Here is a 19343-nt window from a genome sequence, read left to right as displayed (position 1 = left end):
GCTTGCGCAGTAGTCTTCCAGTACCGGCGTCTCACCTCTACTGGCCGAGCACCTTACAGCAACACCGGACATTTTGGCACATTTTAAAAACACTTGCCAGAATTTTTTTAGCACAAAAAAGACAAAGAGGCCGGAGAAAAGAGGGCGTATTGTAACAATAACATTAACTACTAAAATGTTACATTCAGAAGAGCAGCTGGAACAGCAGCTTTAATGGATTTTAGCGCCCATACTGGGGGGAAGTTAGAAAGTTTCAATTTTGACGTCTATGGTCATGACGTCATCAGACGCAGACTCGCTTCGGTTACCAAGCTCAAAGAAGAGGCTCTGCGGTTACTAGGAGAGCGGTTGGTCATGTGACCGGGGAGGGAAGGTGTGGCCAACCGTTGCTCCAGTTCCCGGAAGTGAGAAGGATGCTGATGCTGGAATAAACGTGGCGCTGCGGGGTGACGGTTGTTCCGGGGCCTCGGCCCTGGTGGTGCTCTGGGGTTTGGTGCTGCTGCTGTGCGATGTGTCCTGGGCTCGGATTCATCACCTCACGCTGAAGGTCAGTGCGGAGGCGCCGGCTGGGGGTTATTAGGCTGAGGGGCGGAAGAGATATCGCAAGGCGGACATCCTGGATAGTGGGCAGGTGCTGGGTCTGAGTGACATAAACGGTCGCAGAAAACTAAATGCGTCACTGACAGAAGACTGTGAGGGGGTCACAGCCAGGGGGCGATAACTAGAGGTGGAGTGACAGGAGAGTGACAGCAAGATGAGAGTGGGGGCAAGAAGAGGGTGACAGCAAGATGAGTGGGGGGCAAGAAGAGGGTGACAGCAAGATGAGAGTGGGGAGGCAAGAAGAGGGTGACGGCAAGATGAGTGGGGGGCAAGAGGAGGGCAGCAAGGTGAGAGTGGGGGGCAAGAAGAGGGCAGCAAGATGAGACTGTCAGGCAGGAGTTGAGACTGACAGCTAGATGGACAGAGGCTGGAGAGTGACAGTGAGATGAGGGTGACAGCAAAGTGACAGCAGGTAACCGCACTGACTGATAGTGACAGCGCAGCGATGGGTAGACGGTGACTTGGTAGATGGTGACTTGGTGGAAGGTGTGAGAGATCAGGTGGTGACATCGCTGGATTCTCAGTAGGGAGTAAAAGAAGGTTTAGTGCGAAGAGAGTGATTTACTCATTATAAATTCATGCTTCACACCTACAACTCTGCCCTCTCTCTCGCCAAACAGCTCTACTTCTCCACTCTCATATCCTCTCTTTCTTCCAACCCACGACGCCTTTTTTCTACTTTCAACTCCCTTTTCTGTCCCTCCACACCCACACCACAAACCTCTCTCACTGCCCAAGATCTTGCTACCTACTTCAAAGAGAAGATCGAGACTATTAGAAAAGACCTCTCTTTCTTACAACTCCCTCCTACACCACTCACCACCACCCTCTCTACTCCTACTATACTAACTGCCTTTTCCCCTACAACCGAAGAAGAGATAGCCACTCTTCTTTCTTCCTCTCACCCAACAACCTGTCCCCTTGACCCCATCCCTTCACACCTCACAAAGTCTCTATGTCCATCCCTTGGTCCATCACTTACCCACCTATTTAATCTTTCTCTATCATCTGGATCTGTACCATCTGCCTTCAAGCATGCGCTAATCACACCAATTCTAAAGAATCCTTCCTCAGACCCCGTCTGTTTGACTAACTACCGCCCTATCTCTCTGCTTCCTTTTACCTCTAAGCTGCTTGAACGGATTGTGTACAATCGCCTCACTAACTTCCTCTCCTCTAATTCCCTCCTTGACCCTCTACAGTCTGGTTTCAAACCCCTTCACTCTACTGAAACAGCTCTAACAAAAGTCTCTAATGACTTGCTCTCTGCCAAAGCTAAAGGTCACTACTCTATTCTAATTCTACTGGATCTCTCTGCTGCTTTCGATACTGTTGATCACCACCTTCTTCTTGACTCGCTTCTATGGGCATTCGAGATACAGCTCTCTCCTGGATCTCCTCATATCTGTCTAACCGTTCCTTCTCTGTCAACTTCTCAGGCAACACATCATCGCCCCTTCCACTTTCGGTTGGTGTCCCCCAAGGTTCAGTCCTTGGCCCTCTGCTGTTCTCTCTTTATACTTCCTCTCTTGGCAAACTAATCAACTCATTTGGCCTCCAGTATCATCTATATGCAGATGATACCCAAATCTACCTGTCTTCTCCTGATCTCTCTCCATCTCTCATGTCCCGGATCACCAGCTGCTTGTCTGCTATTTCTTCATGGATGTCACAACACTACCTGAAACTTAATCTTTCTAAAACGGAACTCATTATCTTCCCTCCCTCCATCTCCACTCCACTACCTGAATTCTCTATCACCATTAACAACACAACTATCTCTCCTACTAACCAGGCCCGATGCCTTGGGGTCATCCTTGACTCAAACCTCTCCTTCATCCCTCACATTCAGTCCCTCGCCAGATCCTGCCGCCTGCACCTTAAAAACATCTCTCGTATCCGCCCATTCCTCACCCAAGAATCCACAAAAACTCTGGTTCATTCACTTATCATTTCCCGTCTTGACTACTGCAACACTCTTCTGGTTGGCATTCCACTGTCTCGACTCTCTCCACTACAGTCTATCCTTAATGCCGCTGCTAGGCTCATCTTCCTTGCACGTCGCTCCTCTTCTGCTTCCCCCCTCTGTGAATCCCTCCACTGGCTCCCAATTACCTTTAGAATTAAGTTTAAGATCCTGGTATTGACATATAAGGCCATCCACAATACTGCTCCTCCGTACATTTCTGACCTCATTAGCAAATACTCTCCTACTCGATCCCTACGTTCCTCCCATGGGCTAAGGCTCTCCTCCTCACTCATCACCTCTTCCTTTTCCCGTCTACAAGATTTCACTCGAGCTGCCCCATATCTCTGGAATCTACTTCCACCAAACCTTCAGCATTCACCCTCCCTCCCAACATTCAAGAAACATCTAAAAACCCACTTCTTCAGAGAAGCCGCACCATCTTAGCTGCTAGAACATCCTTGTCATTGATACCCCCACAATACCCCTCACCCTTTCTCTATGCCTTATGTTTATCACCCCATTTTCCCTCTAGATTGTAAGCTTGCGAGCAGGGCTCTCTCCACCAAATGTATCGGTTTGTCTAAGTCTGTCAATTCTTGTCTTGTCATATCCCTTGAATTTATGTATTGTATTAAGCGCTGCGTAAACTGTTGGCGCTATATAAATAAAAGATAATAATAATAATAATAATAATGACAGCGACGGGGCAAATATCCGAGAAGGTGGAAAGAATGTAATAAGAGTAGGCCTCGGGTGACAGCGCTTCACAGATGGTGACCGCGCTTTTATTTATTTTTCTCTCTCAACATTGAGATTGCTTGATAACTGAAAAGTTTTATCGGCGACACCTGTAAGGAAGTTTTACTCTTCCCTCTGTTAAGGTCAGGTTTTAACCTTGATAAAGTAAATGTGAAGCGCGATGGGTAACGGTTATCCAGCAGTGAGGCTTTCATACTTGCCAATGCTCATGGGGTTTTCACTTACAGTCCCGATTTCTATGGCCGATCGCTCTGTTTTTTATTTTAAATATCTTGCTGTATAAAGATTAAGCAGCAGCGTACTTTATTTTAGCGGCGCGGGGTCTCTCACTCATATGTGTTTCCTTACTCAGGACGACATACGGCAGAAGGTCCACCTCAACAGTTTTGGTTTCTATGAAAACGGCTCTATGAGCGTGAAGGTTAACAGCCTCTCAATAAAAAGCAACACGGATCTCTCCAAACTAGACGACAGCACGGTGAGTGACCCGAGATCTACACCCCCTCTTTCGACCAGAGAACCCACCGCACTATTTCATGTAATTTTAATGGACAGAATGTTCTTTCAAAAACCAGGATTTCTAAGTGACCCCAAACCTTTGAGTAGTAGTGTATATATTGTCACTAACATCATTCCTGTTTTTTTAAGTTTGGATTCAGCCTGGACAGCACAAAGAACGATGGCTTTTCCACCTACCTGGTAAGTGCGGGTGAACTTGAAACTTCATATACAGGATTTTAAACTTGGTCCAGGATTGAGACATTGACCGGGTTCTGTGTTTTCATTAAGCCCAGGTACCTCCGTGCCCAGCGCATAAATCAATTCCTCTTAGTAACATAGTAACATAGTTCATAAGGTTGAAAAAAGACCAAAGTCCATCAAGTTCAACCTATATACATATTGTGTCCCTACTGTGTTGATCCTACTCTTATTGAATTTTTTTTAAAGTGTGTGTATATGTATGTATGTATATATATATAATATGCATGCGGGGTGAGGAATTGTAGCGCTACAGGTATCCGCATTGAATTCTCAAACCCACCCCACAAATCGCTCTTCAATCATATAAAATTTTGCTTCATTCCAAATTTTTCAGGGAATGCCGAATTGTTATGTGACGCACAAGCAGGATTGGATAGAAACCAAGGGAAAGTAGATTAGTTTTGGTTCCTGGTTCTCTGCAAATATACATTCGATATTCCTCATTGTACCCGCTTTGAAGCGGAGAGGCGCATGTCTTGATTCCCAACGCGGTATATTTTGGGCTGATTTACGCGTTTATTTGTTCGTAGGATCAGGAAGTGCGGGACTGCATCCTGAAGCATACGCCAGAGAGCGTTTCCGTAACGCTGCTGAAACTGGACTTTACCAACAAACGGTGAGCAGCTTTGCTTATTTTGAGCAGATTTATTTTTCCCCTAATACTTATCGTTTATAGTTCCAATGAATCAAAGGGGGATTAACCACACTTTCAATGATTATGCCTATAAAACATATTTATCATATTTATTTATATTTTTTTTTTCTTTTTCTCTACATTTAGTGTCCATATCAAGAACGTTGGCGGCATCAGCTTGCCAAACATTATTGTCTCGCTTCCAGAGGTTAAAGATACTGTGACGGCAACCAAAAGTCCCACCGTTAAAAGCGCCACGGTAAAAATCCCTTCGCCTGGTCAGCCTGGTAACCAGAAGAGCCGCAGGGTTTACAGGTAAAGAAAATCATTTTAAAAAATCACACGCTCGTTCATCTGACGTGTCCTTGCTTTTTTACGTTTCTTTACAAAGTTCTCGATTGTCTGTCTATATTTTCATAAACCTCACATCTATAAATTTCTTGGTTTTCAGGTAAAGCTGCAGCTCCAGAGGCCAGGAGTGAAGACAAGAAAGAGAAAGACAAAGAGAAAGAAAAAGTTAACAAAGAAATTAAAGTAAAAACACAAGTAAGTATATATGTGTGTTTGGGGCAAAGCTGTTTTCTTTCTAGCAGCGTTTCTCGTTCAATAGGACCCTATTTTTGGGTTATTGCTCTAGGACCTTGTATGCAAATGTACATCTACAACGGAGGATAGTTAATCTGAATATGGGGCTTGCCTAATGTTGTGGAAAAATCAACGTGAAACAGTTGGTCCAAATTGAGTGAATTATTTTATTCAAAGGGCTTACAACGGAGTGATATACAAATAGACATGCACTTAGTGTAACCCGAGAGAGAGCTCTCTGGTGATCAAGATAAACAGGGACTTTTTATAGTCTCAATGATGTCAACACCTATCACACACAGAAAGCACAAATTTGAATATAGTGAAGCAAGTCTTCTTTATCTCATGGACCAGCAGATTGGGTGTAGCAGGTCTTCTTATCTTGTGTTCTAGTAGCTTGGGTGCAGTTCTCTCTGTACTTTAAAACATTATCTTGTTGTTCAGTAAAAAGTTTTATAATATGTAAGCGAAATGCTGGAATTGTTTAATTTCTTTAACATTTCTCACCCTTTTGATAATTTATTATCACACATATATGTTCCTGACTAACCTTCCTACTTGAAGTGACTCCTTGGACAGCCCATACTTCATAAAGTACACAGTTGAGCTGCATAAGTTATGGGATGCAAGCATCCATTCCTGACTGCCTTATAGTCGTCACTTCACCTAAGCATTCACACATCTTTATTAAATTCACACACTGCACACACTCTTATCTATCTAATATGATAGCAACAGCTCGCCAAAGATGCACCACGGCTCAAGGATCGCTCTGGGTCCTATTGTGAAATCACTCGCAGGACATAATCTTCCTCCTAGAGCGGTGCTCAAATTGCTGTAGTACACCTGTGGGGTCCTTTTTAGAAAAGGGGTTGTCCACCACCCAATCATCCAGGGAACTGAGGAATGTTCAGGAAGATCAGGCGGTCGAGCTGAGCTGATATTTTGTAGCTGTTATGTCGTCCTTTTAAAGGGTGGATGAAGCGTTTTTACTGCAACGAGAAATGCAACAGGTTAATAATTTCCAAGCAATAATAAGCACTACAATCAATCCTATCACTACCACCATGATTTCCCAGCCATCTGTGGAACCACTGCATATTATCATACAATTTAGTCTCACAATTCCACGTGTCATGTTCTCTTCTGTCGGGACGGCACACTTCGGGGCACAACGTGCTTCCATGGCTGCACAATAACACAGGTTATTACAATCAGTGTAGCGTTCCTACAATCTGTCTCTCCGACATGTACTTTAGGTAGGCTGACTACGTGATCTTGCAATACATCTGTGTGATTAACATACATGGGTCCTACACAATTTCCAAGAATGTTCCTGAGTCTGAGATGGCATTGTGATTAGTGTGTTTTGTGTCTATTTTGGCCTCATAGCTATAATCTGTGAGGTTAAGATCATTCATTGATATTGGGATACCAATCAAAGGGATTCCTTTGTGATTTGCTGGAACATGTGAGCAGATCCAGCAATTGGTAGCATGCAGTTGTTTGGCTGTTTGTTCGTGCAGAAGCCAGATGGAGTTTTTCTGCCGTACTCCTTGTACCTGTAGATGACATAGTATACAAAAGAGCAAACAAGACAGCACATGCATTTTGAAAATCTTTCAATCCTCCTTGTCCCGAGTGGCCTCACCCTTTTGGTACAGGCTTGTATCACCGACCTGAACTTTCTTACAGTGGGAGGCGTGGATCCAATTAAGCCTCCCTTCCACCTTGACTGAGGTGGGTGTGGTCAGTATCACCTGGTGTGGGCCATCAAAACGGGGTTCCAGATGTTTTCTCACGTATCTCCGTATCACTACCCAGTCTCCAGGTTGTATGGTGTGAGGTCTTTTCTTGTGGATCTGGTAAAGAGGAGAAGACTTTGCCATGCAAATTAGTCAGTTGTTTATGCAGATGTATAACATAATCTGTTAAGGAAGCGTACTGTCCATGTAGCTCTTGTGGAAAGAAAAGGCCTGTTAGAGGTGGCCTGCCAAACAGAATTTCAAACGGTGTGTTCCCTTTGGTGTGTTCCCTTTGGTGTGTGCCTTATTGCAAAAAGGGCTAAAGGTAAGGCTTGTACCCGAGTAAGTTTTGTTTGCTCACAGATCTTAGCTATTTTATTTTTCAAAACACCATTCGCTCTTTCAACCTTCCCTGATGCTTGTGGGTGGTATGGAGTATGTAGGTGTTGGTTAATCTGTAACCCTTTCAGCATCTCTGCAAAGACCTGCCCAGTAAAGTGTGTCCCTCTATCTGATTCCACAGTCTCAGGTAGACCGTATCTACACACAATTTCAGCTATCAGTTTCTTAGCTGTCACTGCCGCTGTCGCCTTGGCGACAGGCCAAGCTTCTACCCAAGAGGAAAACATATCCACACATACCAGGACATATTCATAGACACCACACTTAGGTAACTGAATGTAGTCTATCTGCAGTCTCTGAAAAGGGTAATCAGGTCTTACAAGGTGTTTCATCTGTACCTTAGTCAGTTTACCCGGATTGTGCTTTGCACAAATCATACATTTTGCACACCAATCTGTTGCGAATTGTGGAAAGCCTGGTGTAACCCAGAACTTATTGACAGTGGTAATCATACCCCCTTTGGAAATATGAGAGGGGAGATGGGATATGTTTGCCAAAACAGGGTACAAAGCTGGAGGTGCACACAATCTACCATCCTCATGTTTCCAGACATCATTCTCTTGCTTACAGCCTAGGTTTTCCCATTTCCTGTGAGTCTGAGTGCTTGTCTGTTGCTGTAAATTCACGAGAGTATCCATTGTCAAATGCTCATTATTGTTAAGCGACTCTCGGAGAAGCATAAGGGCTGCCTTTTTGGCTGCTTCGTCAGCCCTGTTATTACCCATAGTGATAGGATCTGTTGGTCGCTGATGCGCCTGACATTTAATAACAGCTATTGATTTAGGTAGTTTTACCTTGTCTAGTAGGTCATGTATGAGGTCTGCGTGTTTTACCACCTTTCCACTGGAGGTTAGAAACCCCCTGTGTTCCCACAAAAAAGCCAAAGTCATGCAGGACTCCGTTAGCATAACGGAAGTCTGTGTAGATGTTCACAATTTTCCCTCTGCCAGCTCACAGGCTTTAATCAACCATTTGCAGCAGGTATTAGTTGTTCTCTGACAGGGTAGACTGAGGCCTGGGGCAGTGTTTGCTGCTCAGTCATCGTACGGACCTTGTCCTGGTTTATCTTGGGAGTAATCAAAAGCTCACCTTCTACACCACAGAAGACCCTCAGGGAGGTATAAATTCAGGGATAGCTGCATTAAGACTGGATTCAACATATGTTGGAGGTGGAGGGTTATTCAAAAGTGCCAGATCTCCAGTGGGATATATCCCAGCTGAACTAGAAGACACTCTAGATCTTGCCCCAGAGTCTGATGGACCAGGACGCACTTTGGGTCTTGCCCCAGGGTCTGATGAGCCAGTAGGCACATTAAATCCTGCCCCAGGGGCTGATGGAATGCTCTGGGTACTTGAATCAGGGACTTCTGGATCCACTGTAGCGGGCTCCAAAAGAGAAATTGCAAGCTGTTCTATGTTAACCATCTCTTCCTCCTCCTCCTCAAGCTGCCCACTCTTTCCTGACTGGTTTATTTTCTGGGCCTTAGTGCCCACTGTAAAAATGCCTAGGGCCTTTTGCTGTCTCTTATGGGCCTCTACTATCCACCTTGACCAGGCGGCCTTCTCACTTGGCTCTGTAAGTTTAGATTTGTAATTTTTATAAAGGTGAACCCAACAACTTACATCAAAGGTTCCCTCTTTAGGAATACACAAATCCATGCCCCTAGTCAGCTTGTACCATTTAGGTAACTGCTTGCTGACCCACTTGCCATACTTTAACTTCATCTCCTCTTGTGGGGTAGAAGGAGAGATAGGACGTCCTTCCCTTTTGTCTGGTGATCGGCCAGACACACGTATGCCGCAACTGTTTCCCATAGCCCGGCTATGGTGGACTGGACTCTTACCCACTTCTCTCAGTATACCAGCGGCTATACCTTATGGCGTGTGGCTGTCAGGGAAATTCCCACACTACGTATCCCCTCTTCTAATCTCTTGTGTTTTTAAGCTTTTTGACTCTTCTTTTCAGGACGAGTATCGCTCTATGAAGGTGGAGGAGGGTGTAGCATCATTCCAGGTCGGTATTGGCTTTGTTCAGCTGTGCCGGTTCCTGCCGTTGCTTAGCCGGCCCCAGAGAGTAATCTCCCCTCTTTGCCTCTTTTACGTTTTTTTAGTTTGCTTTTAACGTGAGCTCCAATGAGCTGGAGGGACTCTACAGCCTTTACTTCCACAGCTGTGCGGGAGCTGGAAATTCAGTCCGAGACCAGCACCTCTTCAGTTTGGATGTGAGTGATTGACTTATTTCATCTTCCTTTTCCCTGAGAAACTCTTCCAGGTTATGCCAGCCTCCGCTGCTTGCCGGGACATCATGGATGTAGTTCTGCGGAAAGCATTAGGGTTTTTGTTATCTGAAAACTAAAGGTGTTCTCCAGCTCTTTAAAACTCTCCTAACTTATAGCTGCCAAATTAAAGATCTCTTTTATTTGCTGCATGGAAATAGGACTTGGGTGCATAACACTTGCCGCTGTACGTTTTTTGTCCTTGCATCTATTTAATTGTTGGCAGTTCTAACCGTTTGCGATTGGTCTTCCCCTACAGATTGAAATTATCAACAAGAATCCAGAAAGTTACCTTTCAGCAGATGAGATTCCGTTACCTAAGCTTTACATCTGTATGGCGCTCTTCTTTTTTTTGGCAGGAGTCCTCTGGGTTCAGATCCTCCGGAAGCGCATGTATAGAATTGGCTACTGGTATACAGGGGGGGGGCAGTGTAAGTACTGCTGGATGCCCAAGACCTTCCCAGAAATAAATCCTTAATCATGGAGAAATGGCCTCATTTAAATGTATTTACTTCTTAAGAGTTTGTCTAAATGGAACCACACAAATGGGAATAAAAGAAAATCATGCGGGGAGCATGCGGTTTAACGCGTTAACAGCAATTCCTCTGAATGTAGGATTCCCAAGAAATGGGCAACTCCTTTAGAGATTCCCAATTTTCCACTTAACTGTGAAGAGCAGGAAAGGATGCGACGTAACTCAACGGGGTGCACTTATGTTTATGTCTCGTCGGGGATGACGCTAGTGCTCTACCGCTGATCCGTTTCTCTGGACAGAACCTTATATTAACCAACAAACCTGTTGTTCGCTTTAGGAGCGATGTCTTCAAGATCCATTGGCTGATGGCAGCGCTGCCTTTCACAAAGTCATTGTCGCTGGTGTTTCATGCAGTACGTATACGCCTCCCACCACCACGTTATCATTTTCTCTTCTTCTTCATTAATTACACCACACGGTTCCGTAAGCTTAGAAAACTTATTTATTGCTGCTCACCTATCGCCTGTGTCCTATAGGCAGCATTTGTGTATATCACCGAGCACGGCATCTTAATTTCCCTGTTTCTATGAACTGCTATGATGTAAATATCTTGGTTTCCTTCTTTTTTCAGATCGACTACCACTACATTTCTTCTCAGGGGTACCCGATCGAAGGGTGGGCTGTGGTATATTATATCACAGACTTGTAAGTGTCAAATATTCCTTACTTTATAGGTTTATATGTTGTTTAGAGCCCCTGACACCTGCGCTCTACAAACATGCATTATATGTCGGCTGGTGTGTTCCTTTAAGAGAAACTAGTATGTGTGTCTATGCTTTCCCCCAAAGCTGAAAGCCTTTCTAAATTTTCATGGAAAATAAACATTTGTCTTTATTGCCTGACTTGATACACTAAAGATTTCTTAGCTGTGCAATTGCTTGTGACTTCCAGACTGAAAGGAGCGCTGCTTTTCATCACAATTGCACTGACTGGAACTGGCTGGGCCCTATCTGACAAAGATAAGAAGATTTTCATGATCTTTATTCAACTAGAGGTGAGGACGTGCCGGGTCCCAATACCCCCTTCTGCGCTTCCGTGTTCTGCTTTGTGTAGACCTGGCGATCTCAATGCAATATATTATGCCCCCACAGCATTTATTCACTGAATGGGGAGTTGGTAGAGTTTTACTATTCGTTATGTAGGGCCGACAGTGGCAGGTTTCTGCAGCTAGAATGGCTGAGCTGGCCCTGTGTAAGGTATAGTTCAACAGGTGAAGAAATCTCACTGATTTCATTATGCATTATACAGGGTTAGCCAAGCTCTGCCGGCAGCAGAAGCTCACTGATGTTGGCCTTTCTTATCGTGTAGAGAAGTGGTGACGACTCTCCCTTTAGTGAATAACCCCATTGTGAATGTGTGGTGCTTTTGGGAAGTAGCTCCATGATCGGTGAACCGTACAACTCTATGATGCAGCAAGCGGTGAATAGCACACGTTACAGGTTACTACCGCCGTGACACGCCATCGCGATGCCTGAGAATGCTATGAATCAGACGTTTTATATCGATGCTGAGCCTTTTCTCAGTGAGCACAGCTGGGGATACGGTGAAGTCATTAAAATCCATTTTATTCTGTGTCTCTGGGTTTCTAATACAATAAAAACAGTCAATGGTGACTCATTCGCTGACGCAGGGACTGGGAAGAGCGAATTTCACGCCTGCAGCCTTCCCTGCTATGGGAGGCTGGTTCAGCACCAAAGGGTGATTTAGCTGTACAATAAAAAGTTGGGTGTTTTTTATATTTTATTTTTATTTTGTTTATTGCACAGACCTGCAAACGCATTCAAATAACCCTTTGTATTCCTAAAGAGATTAGCACGTTCCATCATTACCCCAAATGCTAGTGATAAGTATTGCTTTAAGAAGCCCGAGTACCTTTTGATATTGCCTGTTTTCAGATTCACTTATCAGTTATCGAGTTCAGTTTTTCTGAAAGGGTTCAGTGAAGTTTTTTTTTTATTTTTATCTTCATATAAAAAACCGGTGCTAAAACCTCTTCTGAATTTGGCAGGTTCTGGCCAATGTGTCTTACGTCATCATAGAGTTCACAGAAGAAGACACGGCGGAGTTTTTCATCTGACAGCTGTATTATTTCAGACTGAAGTCTCTTACATTCCTCCACTAGCTTCCGTGTTTCAGTATCATCCATGGAAGCACTGCCTTTTGATCCAGGCAGACAGGTAAAGAGTTTAGAAGATTCATGTGTCGGCTTCTCATGTTCGTGTGGCATGTCAAACACGCATCTTAATTTTGAATCCATAAGATCATCAGGCTTTGCGTCTTTCCACACGACTTCCATATCTGATGTATTTGACGGTGCAAATATTGTCTGTACCATGAACTTATGTTTACTCTTTTCATTTGGGTCATAGTCGAAGGGCTGTAGCATTACAGAGACCGTTACTGTAGCCCCAGGGTCTATTGTACCGCATTTGGTCGCACACATATTTGGTCGCACACAGTAACGTCGGGGGGCTGTAGTTTTCACCTTGAAACACACTTTTCTTTCTGATGGATTTCGAAGCTTGAGATTTGTGGTGACAACATCCGTAAACGGACCTCTGAATTTGAGCTCGTTGGGCGGGTCAAGGATGAGGATCTGTTCGTGCTTGGGCATTATGGCCCCGCCGGCTGCAGCCATGCACCTCACAACTGCCAGACGATTCTCGAGGAGAAAAAAAAAAAAGCTGGGAAAGGTGAAGGCCTTCGGTGTGGAGCGGTGCACAGGGCCCGCGGAGACGGAACAGCAGGGCCGGCTTAGTCCTAAACGAGGCCGCGCGATGGTGGTCGGCTTGGGCGGTGGTAGATTGCGCGCTCTATCGGGTTACTCTCCGCCTCCCCCAGCGCCCTGTCACCGCTGACTCTACACAGCACAGTTGCGGCAACCGCGCAATGCCCCGAGCACGTCAGGAACGGGCGTGACAACGACGGTTACTCCCCATGTTTTTTGGCTCCGTTTAAACATCTTAGAAGCCAGCAGGTGTCGCTATAACTAAAGGACAATAAGGTTCATAATATCATACTATTAATAATAATTTATTATTATATTTTATTTAGATGACGGCAACAATTTCCGTTGCTCTTCTTACAGTCCCTACTTTCAAAGGATCTGACAAAACTAGAACCCAGCGACGAAGACGAGCCGATGTTTTATGTACAGAGATTAAAGGTAAAGCAAGTTTAAAAACTGTATTCACGTAGGCATTTTAATGCTTTGCTGTCATCCGTGCGAAATGCTGACTTATGTTTATAGCTGGTGCGTAACGACTGACAGGCTGGAACAGGTGGACAATATGGAGCGGAGCTTCTGCGCATGGTGACCATCAAGCAGCCCATTGTTTAGCGATCGCGACCTGTGATTCCGCGGGGAAGACTCTGGCAGAGGTTTGACGTAAAGATACATACTTGCAGAGAAGACAAATTCTGCTGGCACGGTGATCTTAGATAATGACAGCCGATGTTTCACTTCCCCGAAGCACGTGAAGCTAACCACTTCCTCAAAAAGCTGAAGAAACCCCGTTAGAAGCGACTGTGTTTTGCAACCCTGTTACAGCCCGTGATTGGTACAGAACCGAGTGCATCCGAGGCACTGGAGCAGCTGCCTGGCACACGTGGCGGGGGTTAAAGAGAGAAAACTATCTCTCGCTGCCAAATGTACTCTTCTAGCGCATCACCTATCATCTAACATAATAAAATATCGGAAATCAAGAAACCCCACCCATTAGGGGAGGACCAGCATGCCCCATATGCAAATGACAATGAAAATAACAGATTATTTGCATATGGGGGAAGAATGTCACACTAGCATAGGCCACCCCTTTTCCTCTTGGCAGTTTAACGTGCATTCTTATCGCATAGAGGCCCATGCGCCGAATGCATAATCCCAGGGCCTTGGTACAGCCGGCATCCTGAATGGGAAGCCATAACTCCTGCACTGTTGCCTTCTTCATTGTATGGTGTCCCATGATCTAAAGACGCATGTCTCCCACCAGGGCAAGGAGAGCCTGGTTATGATATATATATGATATACTAAATACATTTAGTTATTTCCGTAACGTTGTGATGTCATACTTCATACTTCAACAGGCAGAGTCCTTAACTAGAATACCCAGTGATTGCGTCATTATTTAAAGCACCCTCTTCTTTACCCAAAGGGTGCCCATGCTACAAACTGAGAAAACAGAATCCATGTAGTTCATTTGAGGACCACACAGACCTCTTCACTTCAGAAGAGATTTCCTTCGACATCAGCGTCATGTGAGGGCCGACCGTATCAATGCGATTACACAAGCTCTTCCGCAAACAATCGAGCGTTAGAACTCAGCCCGAACAATCCCTTCTTTTTGCGTTTGTAAGGTTTATGTAACGACGGGTTTGTCACATGCTGCATCCCAGCGCACAACTGACAGGGCGGCATTCACTGCCGGCCCCTGACGGCCCGTTATCTCCCACAGCGTTCGCATCCATCTTAATCGTTTTGATAACCTCCCGCTAAACTCTTTTTTTTGCTGATAACAGAAAGCCGGTTGTAGAACACAATCTTTCGCCCTAGCGGCCAGCCAGACGTTCTTAACCTACGGAGTCTGACAGCAGAAGACAAACACTTCTGAAAGCCTCCAGCTCTGGAACACATTGTCAGCCTCTCCGGCTGCTCGTGTTCTGCGAGCGCTTGATTAAAAAACGTGCCGGACGCGAATATATTCCCAGCAAGTCGTGCCGTTCCTCACCAAAGATATTTTGGGGAATTCCAAAGCACAAAGTGTGATTATCAGGTAGAGCTGAAACAGCGAATCGATAAAATCGATAATAATCGATAACGGAAATCGTTGCCGACGATTTCCGTTATCGATTAATCGAGTGATCGATTCGTTGTTGGAGCACTCGGCTCCTTTTACTTACCTCCGCGAGCGTTCCCCGCTTCTGCTACACGCTCTGCAGTCTCCGCCTTCTTTTAGCTACGTGACGGATGTGACGTGTTCCGGAGGTAAGTATTCTTCATGTCTATGTGCACGGATCGCACAGAGCCACTCGCACAGAGCGAATCGCTCTGTGCGAATGGAGCCACTCGCACAGAGCGGTTCGCTCTGTGCGAGTGGCTCCACTCGCACAGAGCGGTTCGCTCTGTGCGAGTGGCTCCATTCGCACAGAGCGGTTCGCTCTGTGCGAGTGGCTCCATTCGCACAGAGCGGTTCGCTCTGTGCGAGTGGCTCCATTCGCACAGAGCGGTTCGCTCTGTGCGAGTGGCTCCATTCGCACAGAGCGATTCGCGGGGGTGGGGGTCCACGGCGGGGTGGGAGTGGGGTTTCAGGGGATGCAGGGCAGGGTGTGAGTGTGGGTGCAGGGCAGAGTGGGGGTGGGGGTGCAGGGCAGAGTGGGGGTGGGGGGTGCAGGGCAGGAGACTGGGTGCAGGGCAGAGTGGGGGTGGGGATGCAGGGTGTGAGTGTGGGTGCAGAGCAGAGTGGGAGACTGGGTGCAGGGCAGAGTTGGGGTGGGGATGCAGGGCAGGGTGTGAGTGTGGGTGCAGGGCAGAGTGTGAGTGTGGGGGCAGGGCAGAATGTGGGGGCAGGGCTGGGTGCAGGGCAGAGTTGGAGACTGGGTGCAGGGGCACAGTACAAAGTGCTGGGTGCAAAGTGCCAGTGCTGGGTGCAAAGTGCCAGGGCTGGGTGCAAAGTGCTGGGTGCAAAGTGCCAGGGCTGGGGCAAAGTGCTGGGCGCAAAGTGCTGAGTGCTGGGTACAAAGTGCTGGGTGCAAAGTGCAAAGTGCTGGTGCAAAGTGCTGGGTGCAAAGTGCTGGATGCAAAGTGCCAGGGCTGGGGCAAAGTGCTGGGTGCTGAGTGCTGGGTACAAAGTGCTGGGTGCAAAGTGCCAGGGCTGGGTGCAAAGTGCAAAGTGCTGGTGCAAAGTGCTGAATGCTGGGTGCAAAGTGCTGGATGCAAAGTGCCAGGGCTGGGGCAAAGTGCTGGGGGCAAAGTGCTGGGGGCAAAGTGCTGGGTGCAAAGTGCCAGGGCTGGGTGCAAAGTGCTGGGTGCAAAGTGCAAAGTGCTGGGGCAAAGTTTCTTGAACAGTAATAGTCCACCTCTTTTCAGAATGTTTGGGGTTATTTTGTTTCATAAATATTGTGTTTGGGTTCTTGTACTTTGAAAATATTGTTTTTTATTACATCATAACAAAATAAGAATGTTAATGTAAATTTTAAGTTGTTTTTTAACATCCAGTTCATTAAATTCTTTTAAATAAACGAAAAATTTGCATATTGTTTTTTTTATCCGATTAATCGATTAATCGAAAAAATAATCGGCCAACTAATCGATTATTAAAATAATCGTTAGTTGCAGCCCTATTATCAGGGGTTCCAATACAGAAATGGCCTCCTTAATAAGGAGGGAAATTCACATCATACTCACTTTTTCGACATCTGCTTTTGTCACGTTAATATCCGCGTCCATTTTCTCGAAGTACTGCTGCGCCCGGTCTGCCTCCTTGCAATCCCTCTCAAACCTTCTTTTGCTCTGTGAACGAGAATAAGTGATTGCTTTGTCGTTATTAATGACCTTCTAGCAAAAAGACCCAATAAATGGAAATTCCGGACAGCGCCGGTGGTCCGATATTCCCAGGTCCACACGCAAAAGAAACCCAAATTTGCCAAACATGTGTTGGTCTTGGGTTCTTCTCCACTGAATCTGAGCTGTGGCGGTGCGTCTGCCATGGACAGCTATCCCATTCATGACTTTGTCTCCATACTAATAATGGTTGTTGGGGACCCACAAGCCCCACGATTATTGGCAAAAGGGGGAAAGCTACCAAAGAGACCCCCGTAGGATCTATAACGCAAAGCCTGCAGTGTCCTGTGTGGGTCGCGCAGAGTAGTTAGAATGATACAGAACGTAGGGGGAACGATAACACAACAGGGCCGCCTAGATTGGTAACTGGGGTAAAAAGACGGTATTTGGGGGATTAAGATAGACACGTGACATCTTCCGATTTAAAAAGATAACGGTGTGGTTTGGGTGATGTTACACAGAAACGGACAGACGGCGGTGCTGGTCTCTGACACCCCAGGGAGAGAGTGCAGATATTACTCAGCGCAGGAAACGGCTTCTACAGGAAGTCACTAAAATAGTTGAAAGAGGGGGGGGGAAGTATGCTGTTAAAACTCAGCAGTGTAAGTGGGTCGGTTAAGGTCCGTTCATGAGATTCGCTGAGCGACAGCTTGGTTTTCTGGTAATAGATACATAAAGCTCGGCAGACCGCTTCACAAACCGGCCAGACCCCAAAAGTTAGCCAAATTAGATATTTTTTGCACTGAACTAGCGGAAGGCGCTATAGTCCAGATTTTCCATAAATCAGACCGGCACAAATCATTCAGTAAACCGGATCCAAGTGACGAATCCAGAAATATTATAATCTACGGAGTTTTTTTGGCACAAATATAGGAAAAAGTTCATGTTTTGTTTTTTTTTTAATGGTGATCAATCAGGAAAAAAGAAATCTTTGAAGGCTGCAGATAGGGCTGCAACTAACGATTATTTTAATAATCGATTAGTTGGCCGATTATTTTTTCGATTAATCGATTAATCGGATAAAAAAATACATTATTTTAAATTGAAGAAAAATTGCAATAAAAAACGTACAATTTACACTTTCATCTCTTTATTGCAATGGCCTCTCTCTCTCTATTCACCTTCTTATTTTACTGACATAATAATAAAAGCTACAAGAACCCAAACACAGTGCTTCTCAAACTAGGTTTTAATTAGGGCTGCAACTAACGATTATTTTAATAATCGATTAGTTGGCCGATTATTTTTTCGATTAATCGATTAATCGGATAAAAAAAATGTAAATTTTTCATTTATTTAAAATAATTTACTAAACAAATGATGTTAAATACAAACAGCAGAATAAAAAAACTTTGATAATACATTTCTTGTCTTTATTTCCCAACCAGCCCCCCAATATATGCACATTTGAGCCTAGGCTTGCTACGCTGCCTCCAAGACATGCCATGCTGCCCCCCCACATATGCCACGCTGCCTACCACAGCACTCAACGCTGCCTCCCACATCTGCCACTCCACGCTGCCTCCCACATCTGCCACTCCACGCTGCCTCCCACATCTGCCACTCCACGCTGCCTCCCACATCTGCCACTCCACTCTACCCCCCACATGCCACTGTGCCTGATACGCCTTATACCCCCTGAAACACCACTCCATCCTCCCCAGACATGCCACCCTGCCCTCCCCACATATGCCACGCCATGCTGCCTCCCACATCTGCCACTCCACAATGCCTCCCACATATGCCACGCTGCCTCCCACATCTGCCACTCCACGCTGCCTCCCACATCTGCCACTGTGCCTGATACGCCTTATATCCCCTGATACCCCACTCCATCCTCCCCAGACATGCCACCCTGCCTCCCAGACATGCCACTTCTCTACCCCCAGATATGCCACTCTACCCCCAGATATGCCTTATACACCCTGATACACCACTCCGTCCTCCCCAGACATGCCACACTGCCCTCCCCACATATGCCTTATATACTGTATATGCCTTATACCCCCAGATATGTCACTTCACTGCTCCCAGGATTTAGATTCCCCTAAATTAACCCTAAACTCCCCATTAACCATAACTGCCCCTAAATTAACCCTTAACACCCCCTTAACCACAGCATCCCCTAAATTAACCCTAAAGACCCCAGCAACCACAGCATCCCCTAAATTAACCCTAAACACACCATTAACCACAACTGCCTCAAATTAACCCCAAACACCCCATTAACCACAGCTGCTCCTAAATTAACCCTAAACACCCTATTAACATAACTGCCCCTAAATTAACCCTAAACACCCAATTAACCATAACTGCCCCTAAATTAACCCTAAACACCCCACTAACCATAACTGCCCCTAAATTAACCCCCACCTCCCCTAACTTTCAGTAGCCCAAATATATATATATATATATATTACATACATATATATACATATATATATACCGTATTTGCTCGATTATAAGACGACCCTGATTATAAGACGACCCCCCATAATCTGAATATTAACGTAGGAAAAA

The 19343-nt window shown here is 45.6% G+C and overlaps 1 protein-coding gene across 1 annotated transcript; it reads right to left on the bottom strand.

The window, feature by feature from the left end:
• Window positions 1-12011: 12011 nt before the first annotated feature.
• On the bottom strand, window positions 12012-16884 carry LOC128502882 (vesicle-associated membrane protein-associated protein A-like). Its single transcript, XM_053472835.1, has 2 exons — window positions 16668-16884; window positions 12012-12929 (listed from the first exon to the last, which is right to left on the bottom strand). The coding sequence occupies exons 1-2, from the start codon at window positions 16707-16709 to the stop codon at window positions 12204-12206; spliced, it is 768 nt and encodes a 255-aa protein (XP_053328810.1). The 5' UTR covers window positions 16710-16884; the 3' UTR covers window positions 12012-12203.
• Window positions 16885-19343: the final 2459 nt, after the last annotated feature.

The sequence above is a fragment of the Spea bombifrons genome, chromosome 8 (genome assembly GCF_027358695.1).
Source record: "Spea bombifrons isolate aSpeBom1 chromosome 8, aSpeBom1.2.pri, whole genome shotgun sequence".
Taxonomy (NCBI): domain Eukaryota; kingdom Metazoa; phylum Chordata; class Amphibia; order Anura; family Pelobatidae; genus Spea; species Spea bombifrons.
The sequence above is the reverse complement of the archived record's forward strand: the minus strand, read 5'-3'. Positions and strand labels throughout refer to the sequence as shown.

Bases quoted from the DNA above. Each gene is read 5' to 3' on its own strand.
- LOC128502882 (XM_053472835.1), bottom strand. From the start codon at position 16,709: ATGGACGCGGATATTAACGTGACAAAAGCAGATGTCGAAAAA. The intron at 12,930-16,667 runs GTGAGTATGATG...TTTCTCCTCGAG, and splicing joins CAAAAGCAGATGTCGAAAAA to AATCGTCTGGCAGTTGTGAG.